This window comes from Rhipicephalus microplus, chromosome X (genome assembly GCF_043290135.1).
Source record: "Rhipicephalus microplus isolate Deutch F79 chromosome X, USDA_Rmic, whole genome shotgun sequence".
NCBI lineage: Eukaryota > Metazoa > Arthropoda > Arachnida > Ixodida > Ixodidae > Rhipicephalus > Rhipicephalus microplus.
In genome coordinates, this window is record NC_134710.1 from 186,366,049 (window position 1) to 186,389,330 (window position 23,282).

The following is a 23,282-nucleotide window of genomic DNA, read 5'->3' on the forward strand; positions in this document are numbered from 1 at the left end:
TTCAATATAGCGAATAATTCTACATATCCAAGTTCGATATCAGCTGTACCATTAAATTAGTTCTTATTTGAACTATTTTTTCCCTTAGCAATACCTTCAGATCTAAAGAATAAAGTTAAACATAGCATTACCATCTAAGTATAAAAAATATCATATTACACATTAGTAACCAAAAAAATAAGCACGTAAATCAACAATGTCAATTCTTATTTTTATTAATTCTTCTTAATTTACCTTAATTTGCTTATTACTTTCTGTTTCAGCAGCGAAGGTTCCAGAGAAATACAACCAGGCTCAGCAAAACAAGATGCGTCACGTGGCCCGAGGTGCACAAGCCCGGAAATCTTTCATTTCCTCGTTTGTTCGGTTTTGGCCAGGGCACCGACACTCATCCCAGGAATAGGGACACAACAGCTGTGCTCTTAAGCTACTTTTCTTCATCTGACAGCATGAACACATGTTTATATTAGCCCCCTCGGGATGTATGTGAGCAGAGTTCGTTTCACCAGTTTGTTCAAAAATCGAGGCTATGCAACATTACTTTGCAATTGCAATGTTATGCAGATACAAGATTCCAAGATGACAAACATTCAAGATACAGACATGAGATACTTGCACAATTACTGCGTTTGAGATGGTGCTTGCAAATTTAACCTTGACAGAAAATAACTGTCACCCACCCTTTTCTAGCACAAACATACAAAGGACATATGTGAAAAAAGGTGTGTTAGTTTCTCAGAAAAAACTTCCTGATAGACGAAAATTTGCCTTGGTCTGAGACCCCAGCGCAGGAGCAACTCATTTCTGGCATGGTTGCTCAATGATGAGCTAACCATGAGACTAGGAGATTGCAGCACAAAGGCAAATTAACAACACGAAGCACACATACAATGACTATGGCAAGTCAGTTATGCTCCAACATGCAAGGTGTGGTAAGATTTCAGGTTCATGAAAGAAAGAAAAATATCATAAATGTGATTTTCCTTTTGAACTCATCTCACAGTAACAAGAAAGTTTAAAGCCGAATGCTCTTTAGAAGCGAAGATCTTAACTTTTATTATTTCAGTCATGCCATACAGTGCTTTAATAGAGCATTAATTAATGATAACCATAGTAGAAAGTAATACCAGACAAGGTAACCAGAACATAAAACGATTAGACAGTATTTTTCAGGCCACCATGTAATATCTCAGTGAGCTCATGTAAGCCATGGGGTCACTAGGATTTGCCAAATACTCAACTGCATACAACAAAAACACACGTAAACGCTGTGGCAGACGGCGAGAAATGACTGATGATGATCTTTAAACCAATATAAATCTTGCAAAGTCCTTTCTGCTCTCATAATACAGGAGACAGTAAAAAGGTTTGATAGAATATGAACTTTATTCTCATCATCATGTATACAATCAAACACCAGGGCTTCATGTCTGGTAAAAAGCAAAGCGGCACACTCAGGGGTGAGACTGCTCAAAGTCATTTTACGGCAATTTTTTCAACAAGTTAAATTCAATATTAGAACAGTTTGAAGCATGCCTAATGATAGTTCACCTTTAGCGGTGAGCCGAAGACACGTTTACTGGGGAAAACGCCCAGGTAAAACAGACCAGTTGTCAAGCCGAGCGAGCGCGAGCAGCAACAACATTCATCTTCTTCTTTCGCTAGCGTTCCTGCCTGTGTCATATATCAATGCTACAAATCACTCCCCCCCCCCCCCCGCCTCCAGAAAAAGAGCCATCCTGGCGACCTATGGAACGGGTAGGACCGGTGGGTCGTAGTGGGGCTTCAATCGATCGACATGAACAGTCTTGCGGCCGCAACGGCATCGGTATGTCGATGGTTGAACCGGCTCAACAATATAGTTAACCGGCGAAGCCTGACGTAGCGCTCCATAGGGGCCTTCGTACTTCAGCAGTAGCTTGATGGAAAGACCAAGAACAGATGAGGAAACCCGAAGCCATACCAAAGTGCCAGGCGAATATAACTGCGAAGACAGGTTTTTGTCAGGACAGCCCTTCTGGTACGCTTGATTTTGTGCGGTTAAAGAACGTGCAAGTTGCCTGCATTCTTCTACATAGGTGGCGACTTTGGAGAGAGTTGTGAATTCCGAAGCGTCCGGACAATACAAGAGAATGGTGTCCATGAATGAGGAAGGTTCGCCATCGTAGAGGAGGAAAAACGAAGAGAATCCTGTTGTAGACTGAGTGGCGCTGTTGCAAGCGTAAGTTACAAAGGAGAGTATGTGGTTCCAGCTGGTGTGGTCAGCGGACACGTACATGGATAACATGTCGCCCAGTGAGCGATTAAACTGTTCGGTCATTCCATAACTTTGCAGATGGTGCGCGCTGGTTGGCCGATGCACAACATTGCATTGCCGCAGAATGGCTTGTACGGCTTCGGAGAGGAACGTACGTCCGCGATCGCTGAGTAGCTCACAAGGCGTGCCATGGCGTAGAACAAGATTGTGAAGGCTAAACAAGTCAACTTCACGTAATGTGGCCTCTGGCAGCGCAGCAATTTTAGCGTAGCGTGTCAAGTGATCAATGGCAACAATTGCCCAGAGGTTCCCATGAGGCCTGTAGGGAAGGGGACTGTAGAAGTAAATTCCGATGTGGTCAAAAGGTCAGGAGGGGCAAGGCAACGGCTGTCCATTGGCTATGTGCGGTGGGCTTTTTCGGCGTTGACATTTGGAACACGAATGTACATACTAGACAAAGCGGTACACTCCGCCCCAATAGTACCGCAGCCGGAAACGTGCATACGTTTTTATCACACTGGCGTGGCCACATTAAGGATCCGCGTGAAAGGAGTCGCAAATATTGGCACGTAGGTGGCGAGAAATCCCAAGCAACCATTAGCGGCCGTCGGAAAGGTAGTTGCGACACAGTACAGGAGTCCAGCCTGGATGATGAAGTGTCGAGCTGTGCGTTGCAGTGAACGATTGACGGTAACTTGGGACGGCTGAGACAGTAACTCTATCATAGAGACTATCCAAGCGTCTTGGCGCTGCTCATAGGGCATGTCAGTGTACGAAAGTGCCGCAGCATCGAGGCTGGAAACAGAAGCACCTCCATGTTCATGGGGAAGCGGAGAGCGAGAAAAAGAGTCGGCATCTGAATGTCTGTGGCCTGACCTGTAGACAACAGGCATATGATAGTCTTGGAGGTGTAATGCCCAATGAGCGAGATGGCCAGATGAGTATTTTAGTGGTGATAACCAGCAGAGGGCATGGTGATCACTCACGACGTCAAATGGGCGACCATAGACATAGGGTCGAAATTTTGTGATTGCCCAAACGACGGCCAGACATTCCTTTTTTGTGACTGAATAATTCTCTTCGGCCCTAGTAAGAGGGCGACAGGCATAAAAACGATGTACTCGTCGAAGCCAGACTTGCGTTGAGCAAGAATAGCGCCAAGGCCGACTCCACTAGCGTCGAGGTGGATTTCGGTAGGGGCATCTGGGTCGAAGTGACGGAGAGTTGGTGGAGATGTCAGCAAATGATGACGTAGTTTCGCGAATGCGTCATTGCAATCGGAGGACCATGCTGAAATTTCCTCGCTGTCAGAAAGTAGCTGTGTTAAAGGAGCCATGACGGATTCGAAATTATGATCAAATCGACGAAGGTATGAACATAAGCCGATAAAGCTCTGGAGCTCTTTTAGTGTCGATAGCTTCGAAAAATGGGTGACAGCATGAAGTTTTCCAGGGTCAGGTAGAACACCATCCTTGGTGACAACATGCCCTAAGATGGTGAGCTTCCGGGCGGCAAAATGGCACTTTCTCAAATTTAGTTCGAGCCCAGCATCTGTGAGGCAATCCAACACAATTGCGAGGCGCGGAAGATGGGTATCAAAGTCTTTTGGAAAAACGACGACGTCGTCCAGATAGCAAAGACACGTCTGCCATTTGAAGCCTTGAAGTATGTTGTCCATCAGATGCTCGAAGGTGACAGGGGCGTTGCAAAGACCGAACGGTATCACGTTAAACTCGTACAAGCCGCCCGGAGTTACAAACGCAGTCTTGGCGTGGTCACCTTCATCCATGAGTACCTGCCAGTATCCTGATCGAAGATCCAGCAAGGAAAAGAACTCTGCTCCTTGCAAACAGTCGAGAGCGTCGTCAATTCTGGGGAGCGGATAAACATCTTTGCACGTGATCTTGTTAAGGCAGCTGTAATCAACACAGAATCGGATGCTCCCATCATTCTCTTTGACCAGTACCACCAAAGAGGCCCACAGACTGTTGAACAGCTGTATGACGCCACGATTGAGCATATCAGACACTTCAGTGTCAATAACTTGGAGTTTGGCGAGAAAGACCCAGTATGAACACTGACGCAATTCTGTGTGGGTGCCAGTGTCAATACGATGAATAATTGCAGATGTTTTGCCCAGATTGATTTGTTTGAAGTTGAAAGACATTCAGAAACGGTCGAGAAGTGTCAAGAGTTGGCTTCGTTGGACAACAAAAAGGTTCGAATCAATCGATGCAAGGAAGGCGTCCAGGGAAGAGGTGGCGGACATGGGAGCGGGAGTAATACTGGTGATCTGAATGCTTGTTGCGTGATCGGGCAGTTGACTAGTGCAAACACAATCAATGTCCTCAAGAAGGCCGAAGTATTCGCCACAGAATAATGTGACTGGTACTGAAAGAATATTCGTGGCATAAATGATGGCGCAAGTGTTTTAAACCATCAGAAAAGGAAAAGGTAGAAGAACGTTTTTTCGAAAAGTGACGTCTTCTGACGGCGTGAACATGACGTTCAAAAAAGAGGCATGGTCGCACGAGATCGGCACAATAACAGAAGACACAGGTGGGATATCCATCTCCGCGGTGACAACACGAGAAATAGAAGGCTTATTAGAATTGGCGTCGAAGAGTGATGATAATTCTAGTTCGGCTGGCACACAATCAACAACGGCATGATGTGTGGAAAGGAAGTTCCAGCCTAATATGACGTCGTGTGAGCAGCGCGGAAACGCGATGAATTCAACCATGTACAGAACGTCCTGTATCAGTAGCCGAGCCATGCACGTCATAGAAGGATTTACGTGATGCACTGTTGCCGTACGCAGGGAGAGACTAGAAAGCGGAATGATGACTTTTCTTAACTTGCGGCACATTGCTTCACTAAATACAGACACGGCAGCTCCGTTATCTATTAATGCTTGAACGGCAACACCTTCAATAAACACAGTTATTTCATTGGTGGGTAGAGAATGAGGCCTTGTAGAGTTCGACGATGGCGCAGTTCTTGCCCCCGGAACTGCGATGGTCAGTTTTCCGTTTGGACCGATCGTGCACGCCGAAGCATCAGTGAAGGCGAACATCAATGTGGGTTGAAGGCGCGGCGACTCGGTAGAGGAGTGTCCGAAGCAGCATGGAGCGGCAGCATCTGTGGTGGATCTGTGTGGGTGTAGCCATAGGTTTTATCAATGGTACCTGGATGAGGGAAGCGCCGGCGACAGAACCGCTCAACATGGCCAAGCAGACGACAGTAGTAACAGATGGGTTTGTTATCCAATGTGCGCCAAGGGTTGTTGGCTACAGTGATATTGTTTTGGAGGAATTTGGAGAAGGTAAAATTTCATATCGAAACAGTTTCACGCAGGCAAATTCGAAGTTTGGAGCAGATTAGCCGTTGCCACTCAAGCCACATTATGCATGCAAATTGTAATAATAGTGCAAATGAATTTTATTCATGCTGTGGTAGCAAAAAAAAAACGCCAGGCCTGCACTTTTGTACACCTGGCATTTGGCGTATAACAGTGTGGGTAGAATCCCTGCAAAGCAGTGTCAGCGCTAAGACTTCATTGCAAGTATTCCCTCTCAAAGGGTGCATTCACATCATCTGCTTTGACACACACTTCTCCCAGTGCTGCTGCAGCATACTTGACTGGAAATTAGTGACAATATAAGGCCATTCAGGGTTATTTGATGAGTAACAAATACATGCACACATAGATTATACAGGCTTCAAAAACACTGCATTGGCTTCATTTTTACTGTAAGAAAAAGTTTGCTTTCTTACTCTCATGTAGGTGTTTCCCACATAAATAGTTAGAAATAACCAGAGTGCACCTCTATTTAAAAGTTTCAGACTGAATTTCTGAGGTGAAAATGACAAGTAATCCCTGTATTCAAAAACATCCGGCTAGATTTATAGGTCACAAAGGCACACTACGTATGCTTGGGGGAACACGTATTTACATAGATTTTCACCATTTTTGCACTGTGGGTCCGTTTCAGCAAAACTCTAAATAAACTCCATTTTTTGTTTGACAAAATTTTTACAGCAGAGCTCTTAATGTCACACTGGCTTGATTTCTTGATTTCGCAGTGTCTTTTTGCATACCAAAAGGCTCCCACGTGACTTCATGCAAGCAAGCGATGACATCCCGTCATGAAGTCACCATCTGACAACACAGATCACTAGAATTAGTGATTTCATCATGACATCAGACAATCATGTCATAAATTAACCCCATCACTCGATCAAAAGTGAGGCGATTCCGGAAGCAGTGCAACACCACATAAGGTGCAGAAAGCGCAAAACACCTTTTGTACTTGTCTTACCACAAAAGCTGAGTCTTGGCGCTATATTGTTGTGATCATGTATTGCAAGTATAGATCAATTGTGTACTGTGAGAATGCCTGAGGAGCATCAGGCTTATGAAGAACGCCAACAAGAGCAGCAGAATATCTCCTTTTTTAAAATATAAGTGCATCGTTCTCCTGGGAAACACACGTTACATAAAGGATATAAATTTAAATGCAGCATAAGATAATTAACAAACATACCACAGGAAATACTGATAAACTATGTTTTTTTTTAAATTGATGGATTTTTTTAGCAACTTTCCTGTAGCCAACAGTGCCTGCTTCAGGAACTTGTCTGCATGAAGTTGACTGAAGCAAGTACATCTCTTATCCTTCGACTGAAGCAGATGGCTCAAACAGCGATCAGCAGAACTTTCTCACACTTTCATGAAATTTGTGAAGTCCAACGAGTTGACACACACGCATTCTCACAGTGGAGTATGCCCTACAGACAACCAGATATGTACACCTAAGTCAAGTAGCCAAATCACTTAGAAGTAATGCCGAAGCAGCCTGTTGTTGCTCATGTTCAATGCATAGCAAATTTGTTTTATTTACTTCAAATAAATTTAAAATACTTTTTTCATCACTAATTAATCACATATCAATGAACTTACTTTCTTGAGCACCCCTCTATCTTTTGTGATGGGCTGCATAGATGAAGCTATCCTCTCAAATGGAAGGGTTATTTCAGAGTCTGGGTCTTCTTCATCTCCACCCAACAAGTCAAGGCGCAAATTTTTCATAAGTTTAGCAGGTTCAAACGTTGACTTTTCTTCTTCTTCCTTGTCCTCATTTGCTGGCTTTGGCGTTATTTCAAATACTGTTCCATGTTGAACCTTCCTGTGAAAAGGAGCATAATATCTGTGGTTTAACATCTCAAAACCACAATATGATGTGAAAATAATGATCCAGTGCTATTTTACCTCTCACTTGAGCGGAAGATTTGCCAGTTTATTCTGCATTTTCAGCCACATGTAATAAACACATACTAAGAACACTAACAATGAACTGAGGCAGACGTACTAGCAACAATAAAGTGTAGCAATGTGAGCTGCAGCCAGACACGTTCTTCAAACCGGGAACGAATGCATAGGTGCATCACTTTTCGAAAAAATTGCATTAAAGAGGCCCTACAACACAAATTAAGTATGTTTTTATGGCTTCCTCTCAAACAGTAAAATGCACCGTTATCGTTGGATGAGTGGAAATGCCTAAAACATAGCTGTTATAATATTATTTTAACATTATATAAAGTTATCATTAACTAGGGCAACAAGCAACAGCAATTTTTGTAATCAGAAGTGACCTTTCACAATGTGGCAGTGACAACTTAGGCCGTGCATATTGAGATTCGATGCAACAAGTCACAAAGAAAATTATAATAAATGCGTGAGCAGTTACGATTACATTATAAATTTGATCATTACCAATTAATCTTCACACATACTGTCCATACAGTCTCAGACAGGCCACACTATTGTGCACTTAAAATCGTAAAAGTGCTCCTTATACTTCCTTAGATACCAAAGGATTTCCATTTTTAAATATAAAAATGTGAAAACAATTGCAAAACTATGCTATGAGTGACGCGAAATAGCCACCATGAGGGAAGTTGTCCGGTAAATCTCTGTAAGAGGCTGGCTGTGATTGGAAACGGCCTTTGACGTCAGCGGGAGAGTGAAATGCGAAAGGGAACGTTTTTTTCTCGTCGTCTGCTGATGTATTTGAAGTTTTAAGGCTAATAACTTTCATTGCGTGCACCAATTTCAATAATATTTTTGTGTTCATCTCAGTATTCAGCACTACACAAACTCCAGTGCACACGAAAAAGTGTCCCAGGGCCCCTTTAACAGATAATCACTTCCCAACTCTGTGACTGTAAGTGCGCAAAGATGGACCAAAGCATTGAATAGTGGTGTTTACTATTTCTCATGCCACATTATATTTGCCAACTATGACAAGCAAGTGCTGGTTTAATTCTGAAGGTCAGTAGTAAGATAACATTTCACCTATTTATACGAATAGAGTTGCTCAGGAAACCAGCTGTTGATCCATGCCTCGTCTACAAGAACACAGGTGTAACATCACCTAAAAATTGGCGTGAATTTGGGGCTTTGTACCACAACTACGACAGAGTCATAAAACAGAGTGCGTCTATTCACCCAGCAGTCAGGAGAATTTTTCAAAACAACTTATCCAGTCAGTCAGTGATTGGTTTTTGGAAGTGGCGTGACAAATTGTCAGGAATTCTTACTGCATCCTGGCAAGCCATTGAGGAAGGAAAGGTTAGGTGATGCCTTAGCCTGTGGGGGTGCTATCACCCCATGTAGAATCGTCTGCGCCATGTGGCGCACGTGTATCTCACAGATAGGCTGCAGTCGCCGACGGTAAACCTACCACGAGGAATCCACGGGTGACAACGCACGATGCTGTCCCCATGGACTCACTGCAGAAGGTGTCTGTCCACACCAGCCGCCAGACGCCAAGGCTCGCCCCCCCCCCCCCCCCTTTTTTTTCGTCCGCCGGCCTAATCTCTCCGCTGGATTGTGCTACCGCGCTAGCCATAACCTGCGTGAGAGCATGATGCAACCTACCGCTCGGTAGCTGTTAAACCTAAGCGCGGCCTATCCACGAGACACGTGTGCACCACGCAGCGCAAACATTACAGGAGATGATAGCATCCCCACAAGCTAAACCCACTGCATTGCAGTTGTTACTTTTTCACTAAGAATTACTGGGACTATTGGGCCAAACGGTCACTTCTCGCAACTGTGCAAAGAATCTTTGGTTGCTCTGGGCTTCTGGAAAATAAGAAAATGGATTTCGCAACAAACATTTCTAAGAGCCATCTTGTTTAACACAAGGTGTGTCTACACGCTGTATGTGGACTTCTAAATTGTGTTCTGAATCTGTGATGTGAGTGTGAACATCAGCATGCCAGCAAGTATTAAATGCACTTTCTCATGCAATCAAAGCATGAATCTTCACCACCATCTTGCTCACCAGGCCATTAAAAGAAGCGGGGCCGCATTTGTTTCATGGCCATTTTTTAAAGTTTGATGGATCTTGCCTAAACTGCCCCAGCAGTGCTCACTGTCAGCGGATTGTCACGCTAAATATTCCAGCCTTGCGTCCATCTGCCGTAGGCAAGCTCATTAGAGAAGCAAAGGAAGATGGCTGCCCTTTCCATTTCGAAAAATGTACCGCCGGGGCCTTTCCTGATGTATGTTTCCTCCATGTGGCTTGCAATTAATTTTTCTGCCAAGCACTGTTCTTCATTTCAATTTTCAGAGCATTTCGAAAGATGAGCATATGATTGCAAAAGTCAAGATTATGTTCTTACAACTATTTCTCCAGGGAGGATTTTGCAATTGACAAAGGAGGCCTCAGAATAGCACTGGAAGAATATAATAAAGTGGGTGGCACAGTATCTGCACGCACCTGAAGAATAGATGGGTGTTCAATATTAGAACCAGGGTGGAGAGTGGGATTGTGGCCTCCATGGGCTGAGCATGCCAGGGGGTTTCGGATACAAAACTGGATGATACAAACTGGCAAAACTGGTGGATACAAAACCGTCAATTCTACACACCCTTACAGGCGGAACAAGCCCCAACCCGCAAACCTGCCCATGTACCAGAGTACCAGCACAGACAGTCTTGCAGTTAGCAAAGAAAATGGTGTCAGCTGAACAGCATGTCCCAGGAAACGTGGTGAGGGGCTTCCAGTACTGTTTGCTCAATGGGTCCAGCAGTTTCTACTGTTCCGTTATCTTTCACCCTACCCCCTACACATGTTTAGCACAATGTATAGCAATGGTACAAGTTGCATTTAGTGAACGTAAGCTCAAAGCACTTGCATAAAATGTTCAGCAGCGTTGTTCCAGCCCACCACATCCGTATAAACCACTTATTATAGTGCCAGTGTCGTATCCTGGGCACTTTCAATAGTGACTGAATACAATTATCCTTGATCCCAATCTAAAGCATCCAGTGTGATAGGAACAATGCATAGCATACTCGTTATGTTAGGCTGCCAGGCCGACTGGGTTGCTCTTGCGCTCTCATGAGCACATCGCGAATGCATTAGATGGATGTAGATTTCATTGTAATCTGTGTGCTCCTACACTCTTCGATAAAAACCAAACATGACTGCTGATGGCAAGATTAGCACATCCTCACAGTGTCTGGTGGCACAGATTTTGCAGAAAACATGCATATACAGGAAATGTGCATTTACAGAAAACATGCATTTATATAAATGATCTAGTTAGCACTGCTCTCATCGTTAAGAAATGTAACTGAATTTAATTACTCGATAACAAACAATAACTGCGGGCACCACCATAACAGCAAGATATACTGCGTGATGGTACATTATGAGTGCAACCTTGCATGTTCCTCAAACATTGCTTCAGAAAGTGAACATTGAAAACAGTGTCTATAATCATGAGGAGAAAGCAGTTTCAAACTAATTTTCAGCCTCAGGCAGCTTTCCCAAATACGAGAAAGTGCTGTGATCTGGCATGCGCACATGACAGTGGCTTCCACAGAATAGGTGCAGGAAAATTTGTTGTTTGCAATTGGATTGCAATTGGTTCACTAATGCCTCAGCATAGCATCAGTGCCACTAGAGTAGGGATTAAAGGGACACTAAATAGAAGCAATTACGTATTTTGGATTGACAAACTAAACTCTGAGAACTCTAATGCCACATGATTTACTATCATAAATTCCTTATTAGCGAAGAAAATCAAGGTTGAAGTTTCTTTTTTTTTTTTAATTTTGTGCTAAACCTCACCGTGAGTTCAGAAATTTCAAACAACATATTTAGTATTTTCCAACATTGGCTCAATGAAATTTTCTGAAACATCATATGCTAGGTCTATGGCACCCACAGATGACAAGACAATGTATACTTCATTTTTATCGACCAGAAGCTGCGCAGGACCCAGTAGACAACTTCGCAATCTATGACGTCACTGTGTTTGGTGCGGTAATCTCAAGGTGGCGTCTCCATCTGCAATATTAATTGCATGTTCCCTCACTTACCAAGCATCATGTCATCCCGAGAGTGGCATTTTCGGAATAACGAGATTGTACTTTACTACAACATAAAAAAATCCTTTTGCTCTTTAGTGTCCCTTTAACTTTACTTGCTTTGAATGAAGAGGACAAAACATACAAGTTTTTCATGCAAGTCAAGTTATCACTTTTGATTAGCCGCATTCCAGTTGTTCTTTTGGAATATTGAATGTTCCTGCTTGCAAGAGCACATAGCACGCTAGTGCGGATCCCAAGAATCCAACTAGGAGAAGACGATGCCGACGCACCAAGCATGAGATAGTTGTGCCTGTTTTGGTTCACGTCTGACTAAAATGGCTTCAGATGAAATATCAAATTTCTGGTCTCACAGTCCTGATACGAGTTTGCCTGTTTCCATAAATTGGTGACCTGGACATCGCTACATCGCTCTCGCTTCCTGATTTGCACTTGCCTTAGTCACTTCACTTGGCCTATAGCAGCCAGGAACTCGAGCACTGCAGTCTTCGTAGCCCTTCCTAAAAGTCAGATGGTCACGACTAAAGACCGGACGGAACATTAGGCAAAATGCCTGTTTTTTTCCTGGAGTCCGTTTCGAGCGTATTTCATACATAAACCCTAACTAAGGAATGGCAAACATTTTGATCACGTATTTATTATGACAATTAGTGCCTATTCTGAGGTTCGTGCCTATATGAGCTTTTCAGTGCCTATAAATGCCTTTTCACGTTTGTCGAGTAAACATTTTGCTTTAAATGAGCTGTTCATATAGAGGAAAACAAGAAGCACTTGGTGTGGCCTGGCCATATTAACGACAACACGTGCATAGCGCGCTATTTTTTTCGTTGATGTTTTTAGCTACTGGTAAGGTGCGATTATGGTTTGAAGTAGGGTCAATGCACGCATACACTGTGTTATATCGACGAAATCAGATCATAAGTCGACGAACTGCCACAGCCAACGTATATCTAGACTCTGCCAATGCACTCCGACAACATCGCTCTTTAAACGGGCTTTTACGTGAGCGGGGCTTGTACCCCAGCGAGGAAAAGCGAGGCTAGCCCCTATAGCACTAGTAGGCCCCCTAAAAAATTTCCGTCGCTTGGTTCGAGAGTAGTGCAGCATGGTTGCGTGAGCGTGGCTAGAGTGTACTGTAGCGAAGCGAGGAGAGGCTAACGCTAATGTATCCACTGCCCCTTGAAGATCCCCGTCGCTATGTTTGAGAGCAGTGCAGCTCGACGGTTGTGTTTGGGAGGCTAGAGTACAGTGTATCTATAATGTACGCTAATCAGCCGAAACTAAGCTAGCCTAATGCTGCCAACTACAGCCTACAGATAAGTTTTGTAGGCATTTATGTTTTTCATAACGGCAGCTGTTGGAAGTGTGCCGAGCAATGCGGAATAAAGAGAAACCGTAAAATGACCTTCTCAGGCAATGGACCAGTAGATCACAGCGCTACTTCGTCGATCGAGAAATGGTTCATGCGAGAAGCTGAGGAGAAGAAATTGGAAAGGTTAACAATATTTTAAGTTTGAAGCCCACTCTGAAACACGCATAGGCATAAAGCTTCGAAAATTGGTTACGCAACTGCCAATTTATTTAAATAACACCTGAATCTGCACAAATAACATGTATTTTGTGGTCATTCCATGAGCACACAGATTCATTTTGTTATTTTTATATCCACATCTGTGAACTGCCATGCACAGAACTTGCATGCACTTATTACACAGAATGCAGCCATATGTGAAAGCTTCACTGACACAAGCCACTTTCAACTTTATCGTTTATACTGTATAGTAGTCCACAATTTAAACTTGTCGAGTATCATCATGCAATAAAGGTATGCACTAAGTGGCGGAAGTATGCATCAGGGACAGGATCGATATCGCGTTCACCGCTTAAAGAGAAAGCTTAAGGACACCCATTTTTTTTTTTTTTTCGGACGTGCAGGAAACGTTCACCTTGTCCCCAATAGACCCGTCGCTGACCGGGTTGCCTCAAAGCTTGAATCTGCCTTGGAAAAAAATCGCAGATTGTATGTGCTAAAGCAAATGTCTAAAGTTTCGAGTGGTGCTGATTCAAGTATTCTGTATGTAATTAAAGCACTGAAAGTGCTAGGCCACAAGTACGCGCCACTAACCCCAGTGGACATTGAGCGTTCTTTTTCACATAAAAGCAAATACTGACTGAAAGCAAGTACAACTCAGGGCTGAAAACCTTGAGATGATACTGGTTTGTCACTGTTTTCATAGCCTTTCCCACAATGTCAAATTACCTCCACTTTCATCTAAATCTATTCAAATGATTGTGCTTCTTGCTATTCCTTTTCATAGAAAATATAAATTTAGCTTTCCTAGAGCATAAAATTTGCCTGCTGTGTTAGAAGTTGAATATTTGTCCTGAGCATGCTACTGAAGCAATTAAGAATTGTGTCTATATATGCATACACGATAGCTTTTAATGCCTATTTATGCCTAAATGGCAGTTTTAGGGCCTATTATAGACATCTAAAACATTCTTTTTTCGTGCCTAAAATTCTGGTCTCTAGTCATGACATTTCATCGGGTATAGTCATCATCGCCACAACCCCAGGAGTACGAAATTTCTGCTCTCAAGCTCCCAGAGTGCTGGTCATCGAACTTGAAACTTTGGTTCATCATCGTGGAGTCATTGTTCCATCGTAATCATCTCCCTTCACAGTTGACCATGCATAACCATGTTGTTAGGGTACTCCTGCCTCATACTGCTACGGTCGTTCGTGAAGTCCTGCACCCTCCTCCAGCCGCAACTCTATATCATCTCAAGGAGACGCTCATCAAGTGCCCTACCGACACCAAACAACATCGACTGCAGGAACTCCTTACATTAGAGGAACAGTGATCGTAAACCTTCTGTCTTATTGCGCTGCATGCAAACCTTGGCGCCAGATCTCGCAACGCACTTTGAGAAATTTTCCTGCAGTGCTTTCCACAAGGTGCACATGATTCTGACCAAGTCTTCATCATCCTCACTGGAATCTCTGGCTGAGTTAGCCAACGAAATTCTTGTGATCCGCACCAGCGCACTACAAGCAATTACCGCATAGAGCATCCTAACCACTACACAGCAATGCCTGGGCATCAAGTGCTACGGTAAAATCCTTTCAACCACAAAAATCATTGCAAAAGAAACGGCGGCTACCAGAAATGCTGCACATGAATACAAGCATACCCAGAAGTTTTTTATAGTACATTTCTGGTGAAGGCACAATGTTGTCAAAAAATGGCAAACACTGGCAAAACCACCTATGACTGCTACCTTTACTAGGTGCATACTAGGTAGTCTGAATAATCGCACACTGCTTACTGAGTGTTCAAAACCATGCTTTGAGAAAGTGTTCATTGCAAACAAGGTTGCGTGCACGGAGGATTTTTGCCTGCTCACCAATAAGTAATATTTTTATCAGATACTGGTAACTTCGCTTTACATTCTCTTCAGGAATTCTCCCAGCTGCTAGGAGAAAACCACAGTGACCCATATAGAGCACACTTAGTAGAAACAATTATTTACCTTGTTTTTGGTTTATTATTTACCAGAAAAAAATCTATTTCTGATATATTAAAGAATATTTACTGGAGTGTTTGAGGGTTGCAAACTGCAAGGCACACGAAAGGCAGAGCCCATATTGCAATTTGTTCTCAGATACTTGCAATATTTTACACAACATAATACTAGCAAATATTAGCAAACTAATATTATTAATAATATTAGCAAACAGCATAATATTAGCAAACTAGGTCACAAAAAATGTCTGCCAAGTTTGCTTTTGAGAATTTGTGAAACCATTCTACATCGTTTTCGAAAATGGCAGTTGAGATCAAAAGCGTGTTCTCTGCAAAAGTGAATGCCTTGAGCTCAAAATGACGCGCGGCCAAAGAAGCTTCAAGGCCATGCTTCTAGATGCTACTGAAATGAGACAACTCTTAAGGGCAACTGGTAGCATGTTAAGATAGGCGATGCAAAACATAGACACATACGACACCACAAACAGACATTGACAACTGTGAAGGAGCACAAGGGCGGAAAAGAAAGAAGGCAAAAAAATGTGTCTGCGCATACCCAGGCATGAAAGGCAATACCTATAAATTCGGCCCATGTAGCAGTCTACGTAAGAAAGAACTGTTAAAGGGCCCCTAAACCACCTCCGACGTTTTTTCAAACATTTCAAGTAAAAACGCACATCGCAAGCAGTATGCGAGTATACGACTTCACATCTACCGGAGATGAAACAATTCTAATCCCAAATGTTTTGCAGTGTTTCACACTTTACCATTTCACGATTAGACTCCCTGAATGATAACCTTCCCGTGGCAAAAAAAACTCCGGCACCATAACAATTGCTTGTCGGTGCCTTTAACCATGAGACACACTCCTTCATTCCTGCGCCTCAACCACAGTGCAAGAAACACTTTAGGTGAGTGATCGCAAGGACTACCTGCTCCGCGACTAGGTTCTGCTTTGCAAAGATCCTGAAGATGGTGCCACTAAATTCAACGCAGTGTGACCAGCAGGGTGCCTTGATGCCCGTGCCACCCGCACACGTCGAGGCACTTCACGACCTTGTTAAGTGGGTGCAATGCAGCCAGAGCTTGCGTCTACTATTGCAAAACAAACTTCTCTTTCGTATATTATAAAGCTCCTGCTGCAACCACAAAAAGAAAAAAGAAAATTACGACATTGTCTAGAATAACGTCAGTCCTTGCTAACCACAAAGTATTAACAAATTCTAAAACCTTTTCAGCTTCCTTTTTAACTAAAAGAACTTTGAATATTCAGCAACAGTGGCCACAGCGGCCACTGCAATACGAGGATAACAAACATATCAAAGACACATAACCTGCACATTAAAGCTGGGACTCATTTTGTGCTCACAGGACCTGATGAAACAATACTTAAGGAATGGCACGGTCATACCATTTTATAGAACCTTAGACTGCTTCGGTAAGAAGTTTCACAGTGGTTTAAAGACCTAGGAGAATATTGCCACCATACGTGGTTCTTCTGAAATGCTAAAGGAATGTCTAGAAATTGCATTTCATCATCCCAATGCAGCGGTGGCTACTTGGTTAGAGTGTTTGCTTCCAATGCACGAGGCGCCAAGTTCGATTCTCAGGGCCGACCGAGAATCCACAAGTTTTTCCCAATTCGTAGAAGAGTACACCGACCTGGCACTGTTGTTTCTGGGTACTAATCTCTAAAGGTAGCCCCATAAGGTTTTGTGAAGACCCCTGGGTGTACCTTAGCCCACCCCAGCCTCGGTGAAATAGTTGAGCATCTGCCGCTGCTGTGGGAGGCAAAGAATTGGGGCCGCCAGGTACCTACCGGTTAAATAGGTACAAGTGTACTTCCAGCCTGGTGCCAAAGTTGTAGTCGCTCAGGAGGGCACCCACCCCGTGGGAAATTGACAGCATAGGACTGCCAGACCTAAAATTAAGGTCATCCTAACTTTTTTTTTTTAAGTAAAGTACAACCTTCCTTTATATAATTCAAACTTTTTGCTCACCGAAGTAACCAATGGCTTCAAAGTCCTCACCACTACAAAAATGAAATAATTTCACACGTAATCAAAAACATTTTTAATAGAATTAAAGAAGGCACCATCTGAAATTCTGTCAGTCTTGCTAAGGTGTCGGAGCATTTTTAGAACCAATGCGAACTCCTGATTTCTGCACATAAACACCTTCCTTTCAACTCGCCAGTGTCAACTTTAAATACATGGAAAGGATTTCTAGAAAAGCCCCCATGAAAACACCACATTTATCAGTAAAAACTGTTTCTTGCACTTGTTCTTAATTAATACAGTCATTAAAACATTTTAATAATCCTTATGCAGCAAGAAGTAATAAAGGTCTTCTACATCTGCACTAAAAGCTTCACTGCTGTAGGGGTTCTCGGAGAGAAACTGAATTAGGACAGACAATAACCCACATAAAAGTGGTCTGAAAAACCTAATGAGACTAAGCAGTTCTGCATCCCCGTAGCATAAATGATTGTTAAAATGAGCTCGTGACGCATTTATTCAACAAGTACAGGTAACAGTTTTTATCGAAAAATGGTGTTCCTACGGGAGCTTCTCTAAAACTCCTTATCATGTATTCAAAGTAAACACTGGCAAGTTGAAAGGAAGTTAATATGGGCAATCACGGATTTGCATTGGTACTAAGGTTGCTTAGATTCTTAGTAATTTATACCTTAGCAAGAATGCCAAATGTTTATAGGTTGGTTTAGATAATTATATTATTAAGCTTTTTCACTCTGTGAACAATTACTTGATATTTTTGTAGTGGTGATGACTTTGAACTCGTGGTTACCTCGCTGGACAAACTCGTGCATTACAGGACCAGTCAACAGGCTCTGACCCCCGCCCCTTTAAAGGGCCACTCACCAGGTTTGACAATTTTGAGCTGACAAGCGCAATGCGTAGACGAGGCGTTCATGGTCACGTCTGCCAAAATTTGCAACGCTACGCGCCGCGGAAATGGGTCTAATTTCAAGATGAAAGCTGCCCGCCCTCCCCTCTACCGGCGCACGCGTAGAGAATGAGGGCATGACGTGGGCGTAGGAATGGCCCTACGTACACAGCACTGCGGTCACGTTGGTCCTCTACGTAGACGACTCTGCTCTGACGTTGTCAACAGTATACCACGTAACATGGCAAAAATTATTTAACCCAACATGCGTAGTTTATGTATTTGTTGCTTTAAGAGATTAATAAAACTTGAAATAAATAATGAGACGCAATAAAAAATTTTGCACGTTTTTCTTACTTTTTTTTCCCATGGAATGCTACGAGATGTGGGGCTAATGTGCCAGCGTTTCACATGCATTCGGGTTCCCTCAGTCAGCGCATTGAGCAGACGACCGCCGTGGAACGCTCCTACGCGTTCGCGCACTCTCTGTGCTCATGTATTCTACCGCGTCTAAGCCAGCGTTTCCAAACAATCCCGTAGAAACAGGCAGAAGACCACAAAATAACGCTGGTCAACAAAGAAACGCCGCTCGCGAGCACGGGGGCTGGGCTTGTTCGGACACGTCACCTCTTGGTCGGGCGCCGGAGAGTGTGGGGAAGAGGTTCGGCTTGCGAAGGCTACGCGGAGGAGCGGCAAGGGTTTCGAGCTCGTCTCCTCTCACCCTCGTTTCACGCAGCTTCAAAAGACCTGTCTTCTCCGCTCGTAATGAACCGATTCCAAAAATTTTTGTCGCAATACATTCCTCATCGAACACCCAACAACTTCCACTGTCTAACTAAAATTCGGTATGGGGCCTGGTGAGAGGCCCTTTAACAGCCCCCAAACAAGCTTGGCAATTCGCATAGGAGACTGCGGCAATTGATCGAACTTTCCCGCTGCACGCCATGCAGACCCTTCATTTCAAAAAGCAATACCAGCGTCTCTTTCCTTTGCCTGACCAATCCCTCTCATACGCACAGTGACGCAATCTTGCCTATGGGCAATTTGACATGTCACCCAGGAGCTCACCAAATGGTCGTATGTTCTACGAAATGGCACCTTAGATGCAGTTTTGACCACGCATTCCACAGTTTCATTCTCCTGTGCTGCCCTCTGCTGTTTTGTAAAGCCCAAGCCTAGCAGGAGAAGTGGTACTGCCAGAACGAAAGCCTTCGAGATAAAGAGGCATCTTGCTAATTTACCGCAAGGGGAAATATGCTCCTCGCACCACGCTTCCTCCCTATGCCGCTATGACACGTGTTCATGGTGGAAGTCCTGCTCGATCGTTGGTCGCGCATCAGTGACGTATTCCTGACGTCTGGTGACGTTTCCAAAGTGGGTAGAGTCACGACGACGGCTACGCCTTCACCTCCCTATAGCGGAGGTGGGTGGAAAGGCCATACGAGAATTTGAACCCAGCTGAAACGAATGTTCTAACCCCTGTAACATCCTTACTACAGCACTTTTTCGCAAAATTCTTGTGGTGACATGTTCAAATAGCAAACGTGCACATATTTTTTTTCATTACAATTTTTGAACCTCAGGTTTGTTAACTGGCCCTTTGTCTTCCGTCTTCCAAGTTGTGTGAGCAGTAAACGAGTACCAGCACGCAGTTACGCATGTTTTAGATTTGTTTATTTACAGGATACCTGCGTTGTCTCAAAGGCATTATCACAGGGGAAACATGTTTGGCATGACATTCTACAACAAAGTCACCATCAATGTAAATGGTAGATTAGCATGTTCAAAATTAACAGAAAGCTAAAAAAAATAAAAAGCACTAGGACAATTATACACTATTATAAACACAATTGCAAATAAAAATCATGATTATCATATATAGAAACATAGTTTTCCGGTAACACGTTCCAATCTCGTACAGTTTGTGGGAAAAAAGACCTGGAAAAATTATTTGTGTAGCAACTAAATGCGTATACTGTCTTGGAGTGGTCAGGATTAGCTGAAACATAGGATGGTTCTAGGTGCGACTGTCAATTTCTGTTTGATTATAAAAAATACGGTGGAAACATTTTAGCCTCAAGTTTTTCCTTCAAGCGGCTAATCTTTCCCAGCCCAGTAATGTTTTTAATTCAGTGACTGTTATTACATTGCAGCGACCACTGTTGCTGAAAATGAAAAAAGTCAGTTCTCTTGAATCTGAGCACGGCTGCAGGAAGCAACAGAAAAAAAAGTGCATATTACTCACATTACCTGAATACCTAATAGGCTGAGACAGTGAGATGTACATATAGCATTAATGTTGCTTTCATGGCTACCAATAAGCTAGGTAAGATATATGCCAGTGTGGAGAAAGAATGAGTGAGTAATAGACTAGAAGCAGACTGACATTTGTTTTGTAAAACACACCAAGAAATTCACCAACTGCCACACAGGTATGGCATATAAGGTTCCATTTAGCTGTGGCCACTCCGGCCTAATTCACACGGGCAGCTGTGTTAACGAGATTATTGAATTATAAAAGATCGCTAACCAGAGGCTCATCCCCTGATCTATCTTTACATTGTGGAGTGTCAATGCAAGCAGAAATTCAATGAATGCACAGTTTTGTACACGCACAGGCATGAAGAAATGCACAAATTGGTTGAGGCATAGCACATAAATAATAGTGGTCATGCATGCATGAGTCAATTATCCAAGAACTTGCATAAAGAAATCAAATGCCTTAAAAGCTATTTCTCTCGCAGACTCCCATGCATGCCGGATTTATAGATATCATCAAATGTCTCGGCATGCACGAATAAGCATTTGTACCTTCTTTCTTCTCCGCCATTTTGCACTTTAGCTAAAGTGAACAGACAACCTGATTTAGCAGCTGAGGTAGTTTTTTTTTATCATTTTGGCCAAAAGCCAGCTTGCAGTCGCAGTCAACTAGCCGGGTCACCATACCCTTTTGGTATGATCTGCTTTCTATTCCTTTCTCTTTATATCTCTATTTCATTCTTTTTGCATATTTTATTATTCTCTCAACAATATCAACACAATCATAAATGATCACCATAAATGCATGAAGCTATTACCTCTAGACCAAGTTGTTATGATGCTTTCCTATGGACCGTGGGTACCAGAGTACAAATTGTGCCACGAATTCGTATTGCATTTTATTTAATTATTCTCCAAGCTTCACTTCACGGAGCAGGGTTTTCTCTTAACGCTCGCCTTCCTTCTCCTTCCAGAGTACTAGCCTCAGCACTTCTTGTTTTACTAAACGTTCCTCTTCCCTAACCCCCGCCACAGTGGTCCAGTGGTTATAGTGCTCGACTGCTCACCCGAAAAAATCCGACCATGGCGACTGCATTTTTTTTGAAGGCGGAAATTCTTGAGGCCCGTGTGCTTACATTTAGGTGCACGTTAAAAAACCCCAGGTGGTCAAAATTTATGGAGCCCGGCCCTGTGGCATTTCTAATAATCATATTGTGGTTTTGGGACATTAAACCCAACATATGTTATTTAAATAACAATATGTGGAGAGCAGTGGGGAAGGAGGCTTCTACCTCCTTCCCCACTGCTTTCCACCACTTGCTTCCTCTAATTTCATCGATTTTTGTCGCATCTTCCGAGCTGTACTCAGTTGGTGCATACACGCCCGAGTCTTTGCATACACTACGTAGACTCACTCCAAGCCTAATACAGCTCCGCTGTTACAATTCTGTACGAGTTATGAGTTATATTTTTTTTCAGTCATTTCAATCACCACCACCCCCACCCCCCCCTTCACGTAGGACTCTGCGGAATGTGGTCACTTTGGCCTCAGCAGTGGCTAGTCAGCGTACTTTAGTCCATATTAGTCCACATCTCTTTAGTCCATATTTGCACGCCCAGTATTTCAACACGAATATGTACCAAGTAGCTCAGCCATCTGTTATTCCAAACAGTGATCATATGAGAGTTTTGAAATACCGTACGCAAAGCTTGCGGGCGTAGCGTTAGCGTAAAACGCATGCGCAACGCAAACGCTAAGCTTTGCGTGCCGTTGTTCTAAAACTATTTCGGTCACGCGTTCTCGTGTTGGAAGTCAAGAGCTTCAAAGAAAACACAACTCACTCGTATGTCAACGGCTCTTTCAAGACGGAGCGGACATATTCCAGCTCTACCTCTTCTGGTAGGTCTTTCTCCATGACCGAGTACCTGGATAACAGCACAACACACGCCACAAGATACTATCACAAATGGCGCATCACACGTAAATGAGTAGATTCCTGAAAATGTATTAAAAGCGCAAATGATTAAAGACAGCCCACACAAGTTCATCTTAACACGTAACAGCCGAAATAGCAACTATTACGGCGACATGTCAAATCACGCACAACGCGCACGTATCAACAAAAGCATACACTTGCTGTCATCTGAGTTTTAGTATGTATCTGTGAAGCTACGCTGAATAAGCAATCGATGCTGGCTTGTGATCGCTTGTGAGAAGGCGAAATTAGTTGCAGCACTTGCCAATTTCATAATTAAGCCTTGAGAAAAGATAATTTAACAAAAGAAACACATTTTAGTTAGCGCAAACAATGTCGCGTAACATGCTCGGCGCCCGGGAAGAATGCTTGACGAGAAAAAAAAATACCAGTCATTATTAAGAAAAAAAAAATGATAGGAACCCGATCTTATATGCACTTATGTCACGGATACTATCGAGGTTAAATTAACATCCACTTACTTTGCCGGTGGACCACAGTAAGCGCGCTTTCACGTGGTGCCGTTGTCAGAGCGCTTTCACGTGGTAGTAACCAACAGGAAAGACAAGCATGGATGAATGGATTGATGTGGCTGTACGTGTTCTGTGTCTGTACCCTTTAGATCGGGCGGTGGCTAACGCCATCTAGCTGTAATACTTTAGTGAACCAAAATTTTAGAGATATACTTTTTTTTTCTTTAAATAATGAAGTTGAGGACGGGTACTTTGCAGTGAAGGGTTTATTTTCACTCGTGCCTTGCCCCCAATCGGATAACCTCCTTATCGTTAATTCTACCCGCTTAAAGTCTATTTGTCCCTACACCCCATACGATAGTTATAGCGCGAGAACAAAACGACGACACAGAGACAAGGACACGAGCGCTCGTGTCCTTCTTATCTCTGTGTCGTCGTTTTGTTCTCGCGCTAAAACTATCGTCATGCCATACC

The 23,282-nt window shown here is 43.2% G+C and overlaps 1 protein-coding gene across 6 annotated transcripts in view; it reads right to left on the reverse strand.

The window, feature by feature from the left end:
- LOC119177290 (inactive peptidyl-prolyl cis-trans isomerase FKBP6) overlaps positions 1–23,104 on the reverse strand; it is an 83,209-nt gene extending 60,105 nt beyond the window's left edge. Inside the window, exons 1-3 of one of the 6 annotated variants that reach the window (XM_037428744.2) lie at positions 22,818–23,095; positions 22,202–22,285; positions 7,221–7,446 (exon numbers count right to left, since the gene is read on the reverse strand). In XM_037428744.2, the coding sequence (XP_037284641.1) occupies positions 7,221–7,446; positions 22,202–22,275 (300 nt within the window). In that variant the 5' untranslated portion in view covers positions 22,276–22,285; positions 22,818–23,095. Of the gene's footprint in view, positions 1–7,220; positions 7,447–11,524; positions 11,626–19,168; positions 19,324–22,201; positions 22,286–22,817 lie in introns of those variants that run through there. The other 5 variants (XM_075878350.1, XM_075878353.1, XM_075878351.1 and 2 more) reach the window with 5 other exon arrangements.
- Positions 23,105–23,282: the final 178 nt, after the last annotated feature.